Here is a 15825-nt window from a genome sequence, read left to right on the forward strand (position 1 = left end):
TGCTCCCTTAAACAGACTGCAAAAAAACAGAGACCCTTTCCTGTCATTACTGTAAGAAAATCATTGTTATGCAGTTTATTCACATTTTGTTTAGAAACATCCGTCTTCATTAGCACCCAGGGACTATGTGTGCTTCTGGATGTATCGTCTATTAAAACTATAATGAGTTATTATTCAATTAAGCAGTGAGTTTAAGCCATAATAATAATAGTCAGAGGGCATTGTGTCTCACAGCACTCAGGGCCTCTTGTTTGCTTGTGCTTGTTGAGCAGCTTTCTTTTTTTATTCCGTGCCCTTTTGAAGTGACTTTAACTTATTTGTGATTAGAGGGAACTTGACCCTGGCCCATTTATTGCTTTTCAGGGTTTTCTCTGTACTGCCGCCGAGCAGCAACACCACAATCCAAAAACAATTGACTGTTTCCACAAGGGTTTAATTCAATGTAATGGACCCAACTCGAACCTTTTAGCAGCACATTACAAAATTGCCTGCGGTGCGTCCTTTGGGGCTGGTCTTTATATGTTGGAGAACTTTATTACCATACAACTGCTGCTGATAAGAACAGATTAAGAAACGTTTATTAATCCTTGGACAACTTTCTGTCTACTGTTACAGTACATTTTTCCACTGCGCATACAGCATCAAAAATTAGTAATGAAAAAAAAAAAATACACATATTCAAGTATTCACTGACGTACCATTTTAAAGTACTTTATTTGAGTATTACTTTACGCTTATCTACTCTACTACATTTTACAAGCATTGTACATTTACCTCTCTAAATGTATTTGATACCTTTAACAATGAGTTACTTCGCAGAATGAGATAAATAATACAAATATAAAACAGCATACGGGGAGGCTGTGGCTCAGTGCGCTGAACTTAGTGCGCTGAACTTTGAATCAGGGGTATAGCAAGTTCGAGTCCCACTGCAGTCAGCATGTCGTTGTGTCCCTGAGACACTTCACCCCAAATTGCTCCTGTGGGGATTGTCCACAGTATTGAGTATGTAAGTCGCTTTGGATAAAAGTGTCTAACAAGTGATGTAATGTAATGTAAGGCATACCAAATGAATTATCATGTATTGCTACGGATAAAGGTAATACCTAACGAGTCAGGGTTTATAGTGAAACTAATAATTAAAAAATATCCCATATTTATCAGCTTCAACAATAAAGCAATGCATATATTGACTTCAATAGTATAATATGATTTAATAAAAATATAAAACAATACATTATAATACAACATTTATTTGTTAGTAGTTGACCGTTTTACATAATGACTGCTTTTACTTTTAGTTGATGCAATACTATTTTACATTTTGTTTAGTAATATTTTGAATAACAACATTTTACTTGTAATATGATATTACTGTAAATAATAATACTATATTATATAGTAATTATAGACTATGGTTTTAGTATTTTAAAAATAGTATATCTTAGGATCTTCCTCAACCTACAAAAACAATGCTATAAATATATCTTTGTGCATTCATGTAGGCTATTATGCCAATGTTATTCATTTCCAATTAAATTACATGTTAATGAACTGTAAAAGTAAATAGGCTAGCTTAAATATGGGCTAGCTATAAAAGATCACAGCATGCTGCTAACCACATAGCTGATCAAATGAAAACTAAAAGTATTCAAACTGTTAAGATGAGCGGCTAACCTTGATGTGTCACTCACATTAATTACAATGTGATTAATAATTGATAGCCGATGGGGCTGTAATTCACCGTCTAGACCATGAAAGTTAAGCCACAGAGACCCAAGCGTGGTCTCCTACAGCATACATAAACAATCTGGAATAACACATGATACATATATAATATTTTATGAATTACCTTGAGAGAGGACCCACTGATTGAGTTTGACGTGGTACAGCACAGAGCGAAGACTCCAGTGCTGAACCAGGGGGTAGCCAGACACCTCGCTGAAGTTCACCATACCTGCAACAACACACACAAAACACATGTTTTAATATGGATGCAGTCCCAGGGTATATGCAGGAATCCTGAAGTCAAATGTAAGACCTTTTAAGACCTTTTTTAAGACCCTTTCCATACATGTTAAGACCTCATCGCCACTTTGAGTTCTAACCGGTTACATTGGCGACACACTTTACCTCACATTGACTATATACAGTGTTGATTGTCCTTCCTCCTTATCTTCCAACCATTTGGACGCAGACTTGCATTTCCCCAAACGATGTTGTTTAACAACCGGCGTAAACGGACCTTCGCGGGCTATCAAGCAGTGAGCGCGCGATGTCCTGTTCAGATGACGTCAAATCCAACGGGATGCCATAAATAAACTACACAGAATCACACTACACACCTACGCCATGACTACATTCAGGCAGACTGTAGAATACGACCTCTTTTGACAATTTATGTACTTATTGAAAACAAGCTACAACATGTAATACCTTGGAAAATGCCGTTTAATACTTTTTAATAGCCTTCATTTTCGCTAAATTGATTTAGTCTTTTTAAGACCCCGCGGACACCCTGAGTCCTTGGTGCTTGATGGAAGCGTATTAAAAATCTACTATCAATGTGTTATTTACTCCTATAGCGGTGGAGATTGAAGATCAAAAGGCTGCCCTACATCTTATTCTTGTTTACCTGAAGATTTGTGAATAATATTTGATCAATATGAAATATTATAGTATATGACAGGAGAAGCAAGCTAAGTCTCCCGTGTTAGATCAAAGTGTTGCCTGATCTACAGAAAAAAGGCATCAAATAATACATACACTATACAGTGGTATATTAAAAGGAAGGTATAATTCTTAAATGTTTGATGTAAGCCAACATCTCACTTTTATATCAGACATGCATATCACGAGCACACAGATACCTCGTCCTCTTTAAGAAAGCATTGTCTGAATCTGGTGTTGACATCCATCACTGTTCATAAATAAAAACTATAAAATACAAATAAATGTATCTTTCATTCTTCTTCAACATTTCACAGAGATCATGAAGTGATCAGCAAAGGAAAACACTGTGAGACGGTAAACCGGCATAATAACTTCTTAATTAAGAAGCTATTACCTCTCACAAAAAGGGCAGTGTTTTGTAAGTATTCAATTGTAATCACACGTATAATGTGTCACTATGACAGTGAGAGAATTGTGATGAATTAATTATGAGTAGTAATTAACTTGTTGTCGCAGCTTAGAACAACAATTTATATTCAGAGAAAAACCGCCAACAAGGCACAATCAGCACCTTTGAAACAGGGTTGAAACAGAGGGGATTATGGGATGCTAAAATGGGTGATATGTTTGGTATTTAGAGGCACACACTCCAGAGACATGTTTTGTATATATCTGAGACCTATAATATATTGGTGAAAAAGAGTATAATAGGAGACCTTTAAGATATTTCAGTATGGACCAGCAACGTGGTCAACCAGCAAACAGACAAACCATCTGAAAGACAGGCATTTCCATCCACTAGCAATAGCATGCTAGCCTTGACGGTGGCATACTAAATAAGGTGCGGAAAATAAACATCAAAAATGATGTGTCAGATACAAATTGATGCTGCTCACCTCATGTATCCTTGGGCTGTAAACAATAATCAGGCTGCCACTCAAGTACATGTCCCTGCCTCCTCAACCACAACATATGTGTTAAGTTGTATTTGTTTAAAACTACGGACCCAAATAAAAAAGATTAGGAAGTTTTCTGATTCGTCACTTGCTTCAGATTTGATAAATGCCATCAATCCCCCACGTTAGGCAAGGCACATTTGTCTTTATAAAACATGTCATGCAGTACACAAAGTTATATGTATATAATTCAGTTGAGAAAAGACAATTATAGTGGTCTAACCTAGTGGAAATTAAAGCATGGATTACTTTCTCTAAGTCCTGCCTAGACATTAATTATCCAATCCTTGCTATGTTTGGAAAAAGTGGTAGAATGCAGACCATGTAATTGATTTAACATGGATGTTACAGTTTAAAACTGAATCCAAGATTATACTAATATTCCTGATTTGTACTTTTTGTTTTTAACCCTCAGCCCTTCAATTTTGTCTGCATTTAGCTTCAAAACTTGTTGCAACTTACACATTATGTATCACTTGTATATGGACTCTTATGGCACTACTTATATTCTATGTTATTGTATTTATTGGACTATTTGATCTGTTTTATTGTGTTGCACTGTGGGAGGAGCCTGTGACCTAAGATGTTCATCGACATAACTACACTGTAGCTATGTACGAATCACAATTAAAGTCTTGAATCTTGTAAAAGGTCTGGGCGGATGCAATTATCCATTCGTTCAAATCCCTTGCAAAGAGACTCTGTGGGACTGTGTAGTTGCTTGGTGACAGAAGGTAATTTGGCTGATTGAAAGTAATCATGTGAGGTCAACAAGTGACATAATTGCTGGTGGGCAACTTTTATAAATAATTGAACTTCCAAAGGGAAGGTTTGGCCTTGATCTGTGTTTGGGAATCACACATGTGTCCAGTCTACTCTTCTAGGATTGGTGAAAATGACCTGATGAAAGGGAGATATTTGGCAGTTAATCTGTTGGCAAAAACGTTTTGCAAAGGAGTGTGTTGGTAAAGCATCAACACAGCAGATCTGCTGCTTAAGATTGATGAATAATGGCCTATGGAGTTCTGCCGTCAAAGGTATTACATTTTACTCAATGCCTTGGAGAATGGATGGGAATTCATTTTTTCTACATGACATTGAACTATTAACAGCTGATTTAAAGGTAGGGTAGGTAAGAATGGAGAAACCAGCTCGAGTGCGCAATAATTTGAAAGTAAAGTTCCTTCAGACTTCCTTACAGAGCCCCTCCTCCAACACACACGGAGACGCACATGACCAATGAGGGCACGAGATAAGTTTGTGCACGAGATGGAAGGCTGACAGACAGGTAGGCCATCCGGTTATTTTAGCCGTGCCGGCTCAGATGATTGGTCGTGCTTTTTACAGTACCACGGCTTCCACAGATGACATTTTTGTATGTATTTATTGTCAAAGCATTTACTATATTCATTGCTATCGGGATGTTAAGAGCATTCCATGGAATATAACAAAGTGTTTCTGAAGTGAATTACCTACCCCACCTTTAATATCATGAATTATGTAACTTAAGAAAGTTGACCTATCATGCAAAATGAATTTTTTGATGTCTTTTATACATAAATATGTGTCCACGGTCTGTCGGGGAACTCACGCAGTGTCAGAAAATAAAACTCTTTCTCTTTTCCTCCGTACCCACATCTTTAAAAAAACGGGGGTAGAACGAGCCGATACAGATTTGCTGCCAATATGACGTCAAATTGGCGGTGGACCAACGGAATGTTGCAACAATCAGAAAAATGCCTGATGTGTTTTGGACGTAATATCGTCTTTGTTTACATTAGCAAGCCTCACTAACACTCAGAGCTAACCTGTACTGTGTAGAGCACATGTGATTAAAAAGCAGGACATACAAAAGGAACTCACCTTGTGATAGACCTGCAAGAGAAAAAGCATTTGAGCTCCATAATGTTTCAGAAATAATCTTTGATGTGGTTTAGAACAGGATGGCGTTTTATCACAGCAGAATTTAACTTTATCTCCGGTAGAATTCTGATCAGGCATTAGCTCCGCCTTCTCTTTCAAGCTAAGGACCCACAATCCGCGTTTCTCTAACAGGGCTGCAAAAGAGGGGTATGAGGAGGGATGGCTATAATGGGTGATCTGTTTGCTATTTTAAGCAAAACACTTCATAGACATGTTTTTATATATTTGTATATATCTGAGACCCATAATATATGCCTAAAAATAGCATGATGTGTGCTTTAAGGGGAGAGGAGTTCAGATGTTTTTGGTGTAGAGGTGATTGATTTGGCTAGTATTGGCACTAAAAAGACCATGTGCATTATTGGTATTGTTGCTAAAGATGTTAGAGAATAAATAATGATGTGTCTTTCTTTTTTCTTAAGGTGAAATCTCTATATTAATTTCAGAGTGTATTTGGAGTTGTGTTTTTCACCATTTGAGGTTGCTTTTCTGGTACCAGAGGAAGAATAAACACTAGCAGGTGCAATGACGATGGTATACAAGCAATAATTATTTCATGCTGCTTTAACATATTGTTCCTTTAAAGCTCGGTAAATTGATTTAGCCCCATTTACCAACCCTGCTGAAATCAATAACGGCCCGGAGTCTTTGACTATGTCATGGCCCATTCTTGTGGGATATCTAAAAACTGTGCCACGTCAACAGGGATCCGCTTCTTGACTCACACGTTAAACACCATCCAAATAAAGCTCTGTAGGCGCTGATTTATTTGCCTTCCTCGGACGATTTATTTACTTCCATATATTTAAACAAACAAAAATGATCAGTGTAACGTGAGGTCAAAGACTGCTCCGATTCCCCGTTCATTGCTGGAGACAATTTCCTACTCACGCTCAGTCCCACCCCTTCCTTATATCACAGGTCTGGCTCGCAGTAAATCAAGGTTTTTCTCCAAATATTTAATTCGGTACTAATACATAAATGGAAAGAATATATTAAGATCTAAATTAATAAGAAAATAATACACTCATTGTCAACACAGAAAATGGCTCCAACACTCATCTCCTCCTCCTGGGGAAGTCCCCCATATATGAATGTTTTTCATTCACTGCACGCTCTACCCAATGTTACACACACATCCTTCTCCAGCGACCATTGACCTGCCACGTGTGGCAGATAAAACACACCATGTGGACATGTAAATAAACCTGCAATTGGACACATAAGGAAGAGGAAACATTCATCACACATTGAAGTGAGAGACATAGCTGTTCTAAGACGGCATTGAAGGACCAATCCGACTTTAAAAAGACATGCAGTGATAGAGCAATGAGTGTCAATGAACATGAATTGGGGGGAATAAATAATCCCTCACATTCTCCTTAGTGAGTCCTGCACACATATATTGATTTATTTATTACATTTATCTTCACTTGTTTCAATTAGTAGCAATACCCCCTTCATTTCTCCATCAGAATGCAGGATCAGGCCTTCAACATTAACATCAGTTATATTGGGCCGTTAGCAGAGTCGCAACATATAAATCATCTCGTCTCCCATAGCAACTCACAGCCGTGTCATGCTGCAGCGTTGGGATTACAGCAATACATCAATGTGACTGCCCCCTCCCCACCCGGTTCACGAGCACATCCAGAAGGTATATGGGTAATGCTTGTGACTGAGACACGTTTTCACAAACCACGACACGGAAGAGGGAAACGAGAGGGAAACAGTGTGTGTGTAATATTTTCTTCTGCTTGTATGAGAAAGATAGATTGAGACATAACAGTCAGGTAATAAAAAGGTGAATGCAGCTCTGTACACGTAGCTAAAACGTACCAAATGCATAACACTAAAGTTAAAACTCTGCTTATAAATATTATTTTATACTACTATTTTAACTTCCAGATGTCAATGCAATACACACAGCAAGGAGTTTTAGATTGTTCACCGTTTACTTATCATATTCACTTAAGAGTGACATGAGTAGTTTTTTTTAACTTTTGTTCAGTATTGTAAGGGATACAGTCATTCGACAGGATGTGCCAATGTGTAACCAGGGTGTAATATAAATGTAATGTTGATGTCAAATATGTGTAATAACAGTGTACTTTGGATGTAATGAAGGTGTAACAACAGTGTAATATGGGTGTAATATTAATAATATAATGTATACACAATGTGCAATGTCCAAATAGATACATACAGTATATTCATTGGGAATGTAGTCTAAAATAGCAATAAATGCATTTTCAAAATGATTAATATGTGGTTGCCCATCTAAGGGTTAACACAAGATTTAGATGGAGTCAGTTGTGGATAACTCAAAAATAACATTAAAATAGATTGGTCAATTCAAACCTGAATGATCTATTTTAAGCAACTGTGATTCACTTTCTACTTTCACAGTTAAAAGTTATAAACTAATTGTACTTCCATTTTCTGTATATGTATGTTTCTTGTACACATGCTTTGACTTAAGTAGTTATAACATTTCCGTATCAGCTTATTTGACATTTTAATGTATTCTTACTTCTTACACCGAAGCAAATGCCTACTTGGCAATACACCAAATGATGATCCTTATTCATATCATGAGGGCATAAATTGGATATGAAGTATGAGCACGAAAGGCCAGTAACAGTTCCCTTACAAGCATGTTGAGAAAAGGCCTTGCACCACCTCTGCTCTTGATGAATAAGCCTCTAAAATGTGATGTTCCTGCATTGTCCTCACCTTCAGCCACATCCATTTATCCCCTCTTATGGGAAATGGCTCCCCGGAACGATAGACATATTCCCCGGCGCAGAGAGAGCGAGAGCACAGCACTGCCTCTGTTAGTGAAAATGAATTACAAGCCCAAAACATATACAGTAGCGCAGCGTATTCTTCTTCTTGCTGAAAGGCCTTGTCTCCCTTTTAGCCCTGGGGTTCTCTGCTCTCATTGTCTGACAGAATGATTAATTTGACTGAACTTCACTTTGCAAACATCCCAAGTTCACATTCATTCTCTTTCTGTGCAGTCGGCGCCAGAGCGTTCAAGAGAAGCAGCCTGGTCAGGGATGCGCTATGTATTACAGCTGATTGCATTTAGGAAAAATACTGGGCATAAAAATCTCTTTCATACCAAAACATAATTTGCCTAAAAGCAGTTAATGGTGGAGCAAATAAGGCTGTCGTACAACACTGCCATGACAATAAATGTAATACATCATTTGATTACAAAGAGGAACTTTTTTAGTATGTTTTACTTCTACTGCTACTCGTGGCTACATCTCACACATGTAAAGTTGTATTACAACTCAATTTGGCAATGTTGTGATGCAAGTGAAAACAACATTGCCGTGTAGTTTGGAAACCATACATTTTGCACAGTTGTCTCAAGGGCATAATAACGGCTTAAGTTCTGCAAAAAGAAAAGACCTTCTGTTTTAGGGCCCATGATAAATGAATAGTGTACTGGGGAGTACAATATGGGTTTGGGGTTTGATGTGCTGATCCAAAGGAAAATAAATAAACATTATATATTATTTACTTACTGAACATGTGAATTTTGTGGTTAATATAAATAAAAAATGCCCAAAAGGACCAGTAAACATGGTTACACCTGTATGATGCAATGTGATGTAATACAACAGCTAAATATGTTATTGTACTTGTGTGTGTGCTGGCATGTGGCGTTGTATTGCATTATATTGAGCATTCCCTATTTCGTATATACAAACATATTGTCCAATATATTATGTAATGTATACAAAGGAGCTTCATTTTGAAAGTGGGATATTATAATGCAATGACAACTGACAGTGGCAACAGCATAACACATCTAAACACATTTGAATCTATTGCAGCACAGTTGTTTTGATACCTTACTGGGTTCTTTGTAACTCAGTGTGCTTTTTTATCATATACATTTTATATTAAATATGTTTGCCTGTTAGATTTGGGGAAGGTTATATTTGTTAAATTATTTGAATCAGAATGAAAGGTATGTATGGCTCATGTGTCTTTAAAATAAACCTCTAACAGCTTCTGAAGAAATTCCAGACACTGATTTAGTGGAAATATATAATTATGAATGTAAGATAACTTTACTGTGACCTATAATGCTGAGCTGCTTGTCTTTCCTTTTTCATCATGGAACATTTATATAGTAATTGTTTTACATTTGGCACATTTGCTTTGTGTCAACTGTGTCTTCCTCTCCTGTCAGGGTTTAACATTTCTACACTCAGAATGACTCAGAGATGAACATTTCCTCAGCTGTGGAATCTGACAACAAATGGGTCACACGTGTCCTAGTTATACTAATGCAGATTAAATGCATAATGGTGGAATCTAATAAGGCTAACTGTGTGACTAATGGCAATATTAAACGCAACACTCATGAAGGGCAAAGCACGGCATGTTATACATAGGAGCTGAAAATGAAATTCAAAAGTAGTGTTATGTCCTGCGGTGACTGTATCGTCACAGAATAAAACCAGAGCTGTCTTCAAGCCTAATATATTAAACTTGTATTAGCGGGACACTGGGGTTCACAGTAGTTACATACATTGAAGTCAAATCAAATCAATAGTCCAGCTCTGTGAGAGACTGTGTGAAGTAGTCTGTTAGGATGTAAACTCACAAGTACTTCTATGAATCCCCAGACAAGGACCAGAATCCACAACTATTGGGAACGTTTTGCCCAGTGATCCATTGTTAGCCTGTTTTTGCTTTTTCATTGTCTAAATAGAAAGATAAAACACCCAGGTTAAGCTGCATGAAGGTACGATCGTTTTATTCCCTCATTGAAAACAAAGTCCAAAAGTACAAGTGTTCAACACAAAATATCTTTCCAGTTTATTTTAAATTAACCAATTTTCCAAAATATATATATGAACAATCAATCCTGTCCACATTTCCAACATAATCCCTATTAGCAGCCATATGTTATGTTGACAACAAAAAACTATATTTTAAGCAAAAGCTTCACTATTGGTTTTCATGTTATTCTGCCCATGAGAGGCTTTAATGCAGAAGATCAAGTAAAGGAAAAGTGATTTTAAATGACACAGCACATACTGTAGCAAGGTGTCTTTTATTTCTTTGGGAATGTGATCTCTGACGCTATGAAGACACCGAGGTTTGATCATTTGGAACAAGTAGCATTTGCAATGCAATTGGCAATAACACAAGAAAGCTGAACAATGGGCCAGAAAACCAGTTTTTGGAGTTCAGTCTGACCCAGGCAGTCCTGACCACACAGGCGCTGGGGCACTGTGACATTGGGGGCTGCTAAGAAGTCCAAAAGTTGATAAGAATGTGAGGGGAAATTCTTTTAAGATTGCCAACACACTTTCTCAGAAGCAGCACAGTGATGGAGTTAAGTTTGACATTTTTGGAATCACACAAAGGAAGAACATCGATGAGAAGTCAACAAATATAATGTATCTCTGTAATTTAAAACCTAAGTTATTTTATCTGCATATGTTGAATGCAGTTGTATTGACACCTATAACATGTGTACATATAAAAAGGTTTTGGTAAAGCACAACATCATCTGAAATACAATCCTATTTTAAAGTAGAACATTACAATATGTTTTTTTGAAGTGTAGTAGAATTATAAAATGGCCTGACAAAACTGGGCAAATTACAAATAACAGAGTTGTTGGATGTAAACCAAAATGTCAACCTAAAAACTCAATGTAACTTTTGATTTCCGTTGAGAGAATCAGGAGAAAACTCCTGCCGTCTTTATTCCAGCTCCAATCAGGGTTCTTGGCAAATGTAAATCGAGTTGTTAACAATTGTGACTCTATCACTTCGGGAAATAGGGCAGAGAATATCAGAGGAGTGCAGGGCTCACTGATGTTTGACACCAAGAGCACAACGCTGTCTCAACACCCAACAGTCCTCCTGAAACTTTGCTGTACAGCTGGAAGCTGTTTGTTATTTTACTCGCTTCTCTAAGGAAGATTCATAGGAATGAGCTCAGGTAGGAAAGTAATCTTATGGCTCATAGAACCCCATTAACTAGCTGGGCTAGGGCTCCATTTCACTCTTGGATAAGTCTGGGAATGAATGATTTAGTGGAAAAGAGAGGAGGAAGAGTGAGTGAGTGAGTGAGTGAGTGAGTGAGTGAGTGAGTGAGTGAGTGAGTGAGTGAGTGAGTGAGGAAACCGTGAGGATCCAACAGAAGGGGTTATCCAAAGGGCCCATGTTCTTATCTAATGGGAAAATAAATGTTATTCAACAATGTCCAGATGTCTTCCCTAGACAGACAATTCTGATCAGAATTTTTTTTTACAAAAGCAGCGCCGCATTTCGAGTTGATTGTGATTTATAAAGGGAAACCGGCGTAGGACGTGCATGTGCAGTGTTTTATAAATCGGAATATTTGTGTGTGTATTTATTTGCTTTGTCCTATGTAAGCCACCTTCCAACGTGAATCCTACACAAAGCTTTATAAATGAGGCCCCTAGTAATTGTAGAGGCGTATGTAAGTAAAGACTACTATGGACTATGGCAGGTGTGCATTGTGCTTGAAGCCATTCTTTCTGACGAACACATCAAACAAACCCAACTACCAAATTATAATTATACATCACACTATCAATAATCCATAGCTTGTGGTAATTAGGCTGGCAGATGTGGTTCGTGACATCTCAAGGTGACACGCTTTTCATTTCCGCAGCGCTAAAGGAAGGCTGAAGGGACCCTTGTTGCCAGCGACTCAAAATAAGATGCCAGGAAAGTTCAGCAGATACCTTTGTGCTTGCGTGGTCACAAGGCCATATGCTTAGACTTAGTATTTAATTATGAGGGACTTGGGGACAGAGGGACTCTGGGTTGAACTATGAATCACTGCCACACCGCCTGCCGCAACATCCCCCTTCTACTGGATTTAACACTGCCCACGCATGTGTACCCCCCTCTTTAAAAATAAACCATGGTCTGATGCGTGTGGCAAATAAACAGCTGACATACTAGTTTGATTTATTTTACACCTCGTTCTTTGCCTAATTAAAATCTGAAAATATACAACGTCAACCCTGTATGAGTAAATGAAAAGGAAATGAGTGTTGACAGAGCACACAAAGACGTACTGAACCCAGCGAACCCCATCTGCGACCACTGAAGCATTTTGGGATTATTACTGAGAAACACACACAATAAAGAATACAGTAAAGCATGTTTGAGTTATAGAAAAATCAATGATTTAACACACATCATTTACATAGACGTTTAACTTCTATTATGGACAGAACCATTCCATTAGAATTAAAACTAGGCTTTGAATTGTAACATGTATTAGTACATTTATGAAATCAAAATCCCAACTGCATTGACTAAATAATCAAGGATTGTTGAACTAAAAACTAGAAACATTGTTAACTTATTTGTATATAATGTTCCCAGAATGTATAGTATTAATGTTGATAATATATACTGAGGTGGTTGAATTTCATTTGTATACATTTGCATCACTGCTACCAACAATGACGATACAGTAGGTCTGCACTTCATACACTTACAGCACCATAACTGTGTGTGTCGGGCACTTCTGTCATTGTGGGATGTATTGAGTAAATATTGTTCCTAAATTGATTGTGACTGCTGATAAAAAGGCTTAAGCTGTCATAAAGGATACGTCTTGACATCATAATGTTCAGAAAATGAATGGAATATTAGGTATTTTATAGAAAGTTGTGACTATAATAAATAATAATAATACATTTAATAAATTAGGTTAAATCTACAAACTCAATTTAATGTAAGTGTATTCCCCTGATATTTCCGTTGTATTTATTTTTTGCGTTTTGTAAACTTTCAGCTGGAAGTAAAAAAATAAATTAAAAAAATGTGACCAATTGTAACAAAGAGGTGCATTATGACAACACATTGTACAAATGTGTATAGTATGTATATGTATAGGATTCAAAAGCAATAAGTGTTCAGTTGAGTTGACAGTATGTTTGTAAAAGTATACTGAAACTGTGGGACCATTTTATAAATGCTATTTAACGCTCTGACTTTACAGAAAGAAAAGAAAACGCCACTAACGGATGAACCCGCATGATGAGTTAAAGAAAATCAAAGAAACATAGGGGGTACATAACTTTATGACCCAGGAGGAATTAGGCCTCTCTTCATCAGCTTCAGGAATAGAATTGAAGCTTCAGCCATATGTGTGTGTGTATGTGTGTGGTGCAAGACAAAACAGGTGTAAGTGATGGGCTCCAGATGCCCTTCACCTACCTCTAAAGACAAACAGCTCATACTCTGAAGCCTTTGATAGAGAGGCTTGCTCCACAGTGCATCAGGGGTCATTATTTATCCACCCAGCATTGTGCTGCTGTAGCACTCGAGCGTCCACTGCGGCCCTTTTCAAATATTAAAATCGAGGTCTGAAGAGGGACATTCTGACTGAAACCCAGGGTCTCATTACGGTCAAGAACAAGCCTCCTGCTTACACCAGCTGCAGGTGGCTAAGAGGCACACAGGTGTGTGTCACTGGGTGTGCCCCCCCCCTATCTACTGGCACCATGCTGTGACCCCCAGTTGAATTAATTATCCCATCCAATGTTGTCAGCTAATTAACTGACGTTTAACACAGGAAATGGCTGGAGCAATTCCATGCAATTAATCAGCGTTGAGGAATAAATTAAAAACCCTTTCCTAAACCTGATTACCATGGAGGGTCTGCATTCAAAATTGAATTTTAATAGAGCTTTGGATGTTATACTTGAGTTACGGTTAAAAACTAAAATGCTGAAGTATTTACACAAAAAACATATTTCTAATACAATCCCTGTTAATTGAAAGGCCTTATGAAAGCAGACCAGTCCAAGTTACTAATAGAACATGGGATGATGTTATGAAGGGCAGAAACAATAAAGACTGAACTTGCTTTACGTGATGGTCAGAGGACGTTAACAGCTCAATAACTAAGCAGGAAATTGTTGAGAAAATGGGCCCAGAAAATGGCCTGTTTTTTTCAACTTCTTCATTGAGACAGAACACACATACAAACGGAAGGACAGACATCTATTGTAATGGTGCTTGCACGTCAACAGTTACGCTGTCTGCTTTTTAAATTGTAAAGAAACAGCAAGTCGGAGAGAAGACATCTGGGCAAATTAGCTTTTAGCATTACTGAACAAGGGAGAGCAAAGAGGACCAGTGTGACTGAACAAGAGAAACTAGACTTAATTTGCTATTAAGTTTAAAGTAAATGACCAAAAGCACTCAGCAGCTTGTCAAGTTTTCCACCTCAGCATTCATTCATTACATCCATTGAAGCGTCAAAGGCATTTCTCCAACCTTATCTCCCAGAAATTACCTCTATACACGACTAGTTCTCATCAGTGAATACATTTAGGAGAAACAGAATGCCTACCGGATAATGCTTCTCATCAATTTAATAGGCAACATTTTTGTAATGATAAATAGTCACACTGAGCGTGGCACAAAAAAAGTTACTCAAAGCACTTGGTTAAACTTAAGGTAAAGATTGTCATTGTCTGTAGTTGGTAATTGGTGGCCCATGTTGTAAGATTCTTGTGTACATAGTAGTTTTGTATGTTGCCTTAAATGATTTGTTCGGCTTTGTTTCATTGTTATTTGCTGTTTAATGCCTTCTTTGTTTGCACAAAAGGCCTGATGTAAGGTTAATATTGGAAGTTTATTCCAACATGCAATAACAAAGAATTATGAAATGTGATTTCTAGGTGACACGGTTAAATTGTAAAATAACGTTTAGGTTCCAGTTTACATCCAAACAAACCTGTAGTTGCTGGACCAGGTGGTGGAAAAAAGTAAATGATATAGCGGTAACTATGTGGATATTTAATGTACCATGCATGCAGTACTTTCTTACTGAACAGATATCGTTAGGCTGCACACAAAAAAGAAAAAATATACCAATGATGTCTTCATTGGACAGTCTTCAGCAGTTTAGTTCTCAGTTAGAAATGATTCACCCATGTATTTTTTGTCTTGAAACATGGGATATTCAGTGAATATTGCAATAACATTATGCAACCTTGTTGCTATGGCAAACATTATATAATAAATTGTATCCACAGGGAAAGTACAACAGCAGATGTCCTTGTCATACATATCCAAGTGTCCCAATGAGTGAGAGAGACATACAGTAGAGAGAGGGGGGGGGGGGCTTTGAGAGGAGGGCAGAAAAGCATTTTGGAAAAGAGACCCATGGCGCTGACAAGCCACTAAACTACTCCAGTAGCAAGAGTGAAGTGACTAAGAAAGTGTTGCACTGT

The 15825-nt window shown here is 37.5% G+C and overlaps 1 protein-coding gene across 10 annotated transcripts in view; it reads right to left on the reverse strand.

Annotated features, from left to right (window-relative positions):
- The window catches only part of astn1 (astrotactin 1), a 493901-nt gene that overhangs the window by 224773 nt on the left and 253303 nt on the right, over positions 1-15825 (reverse strand). For all 10 annotated transcript variants that reach the window (XM_034105004.2, XM_034105002.2, XM_034104998.2 and 7 more), the window contains one exon: positions 1853-1957. In XM_034105004.2, coding sequence (XP_033960895.1) covers positions 1853-1957 — 105 coding nt within the window. The remainder of the gene's footprint in view (positions 1-1852; positions 1958-15825) is intronic.

This window comes from Pseudochaenichthys georgianus, chromosome 17, assembly GCF_902827115.2.
Source record: "Pseudochaenichthys georgianus chromosome 17, fPseGeo1.2, whole genome shotgun sequence".
NCBI classification, from domain to species: domain Eukaryota; kingdom Metazoa; phylum Chordata; class Actinopteri; order Perciformes; family Channichthyidae; genus Pseudochaenichthys; species Pseudochaenichthys georgianus.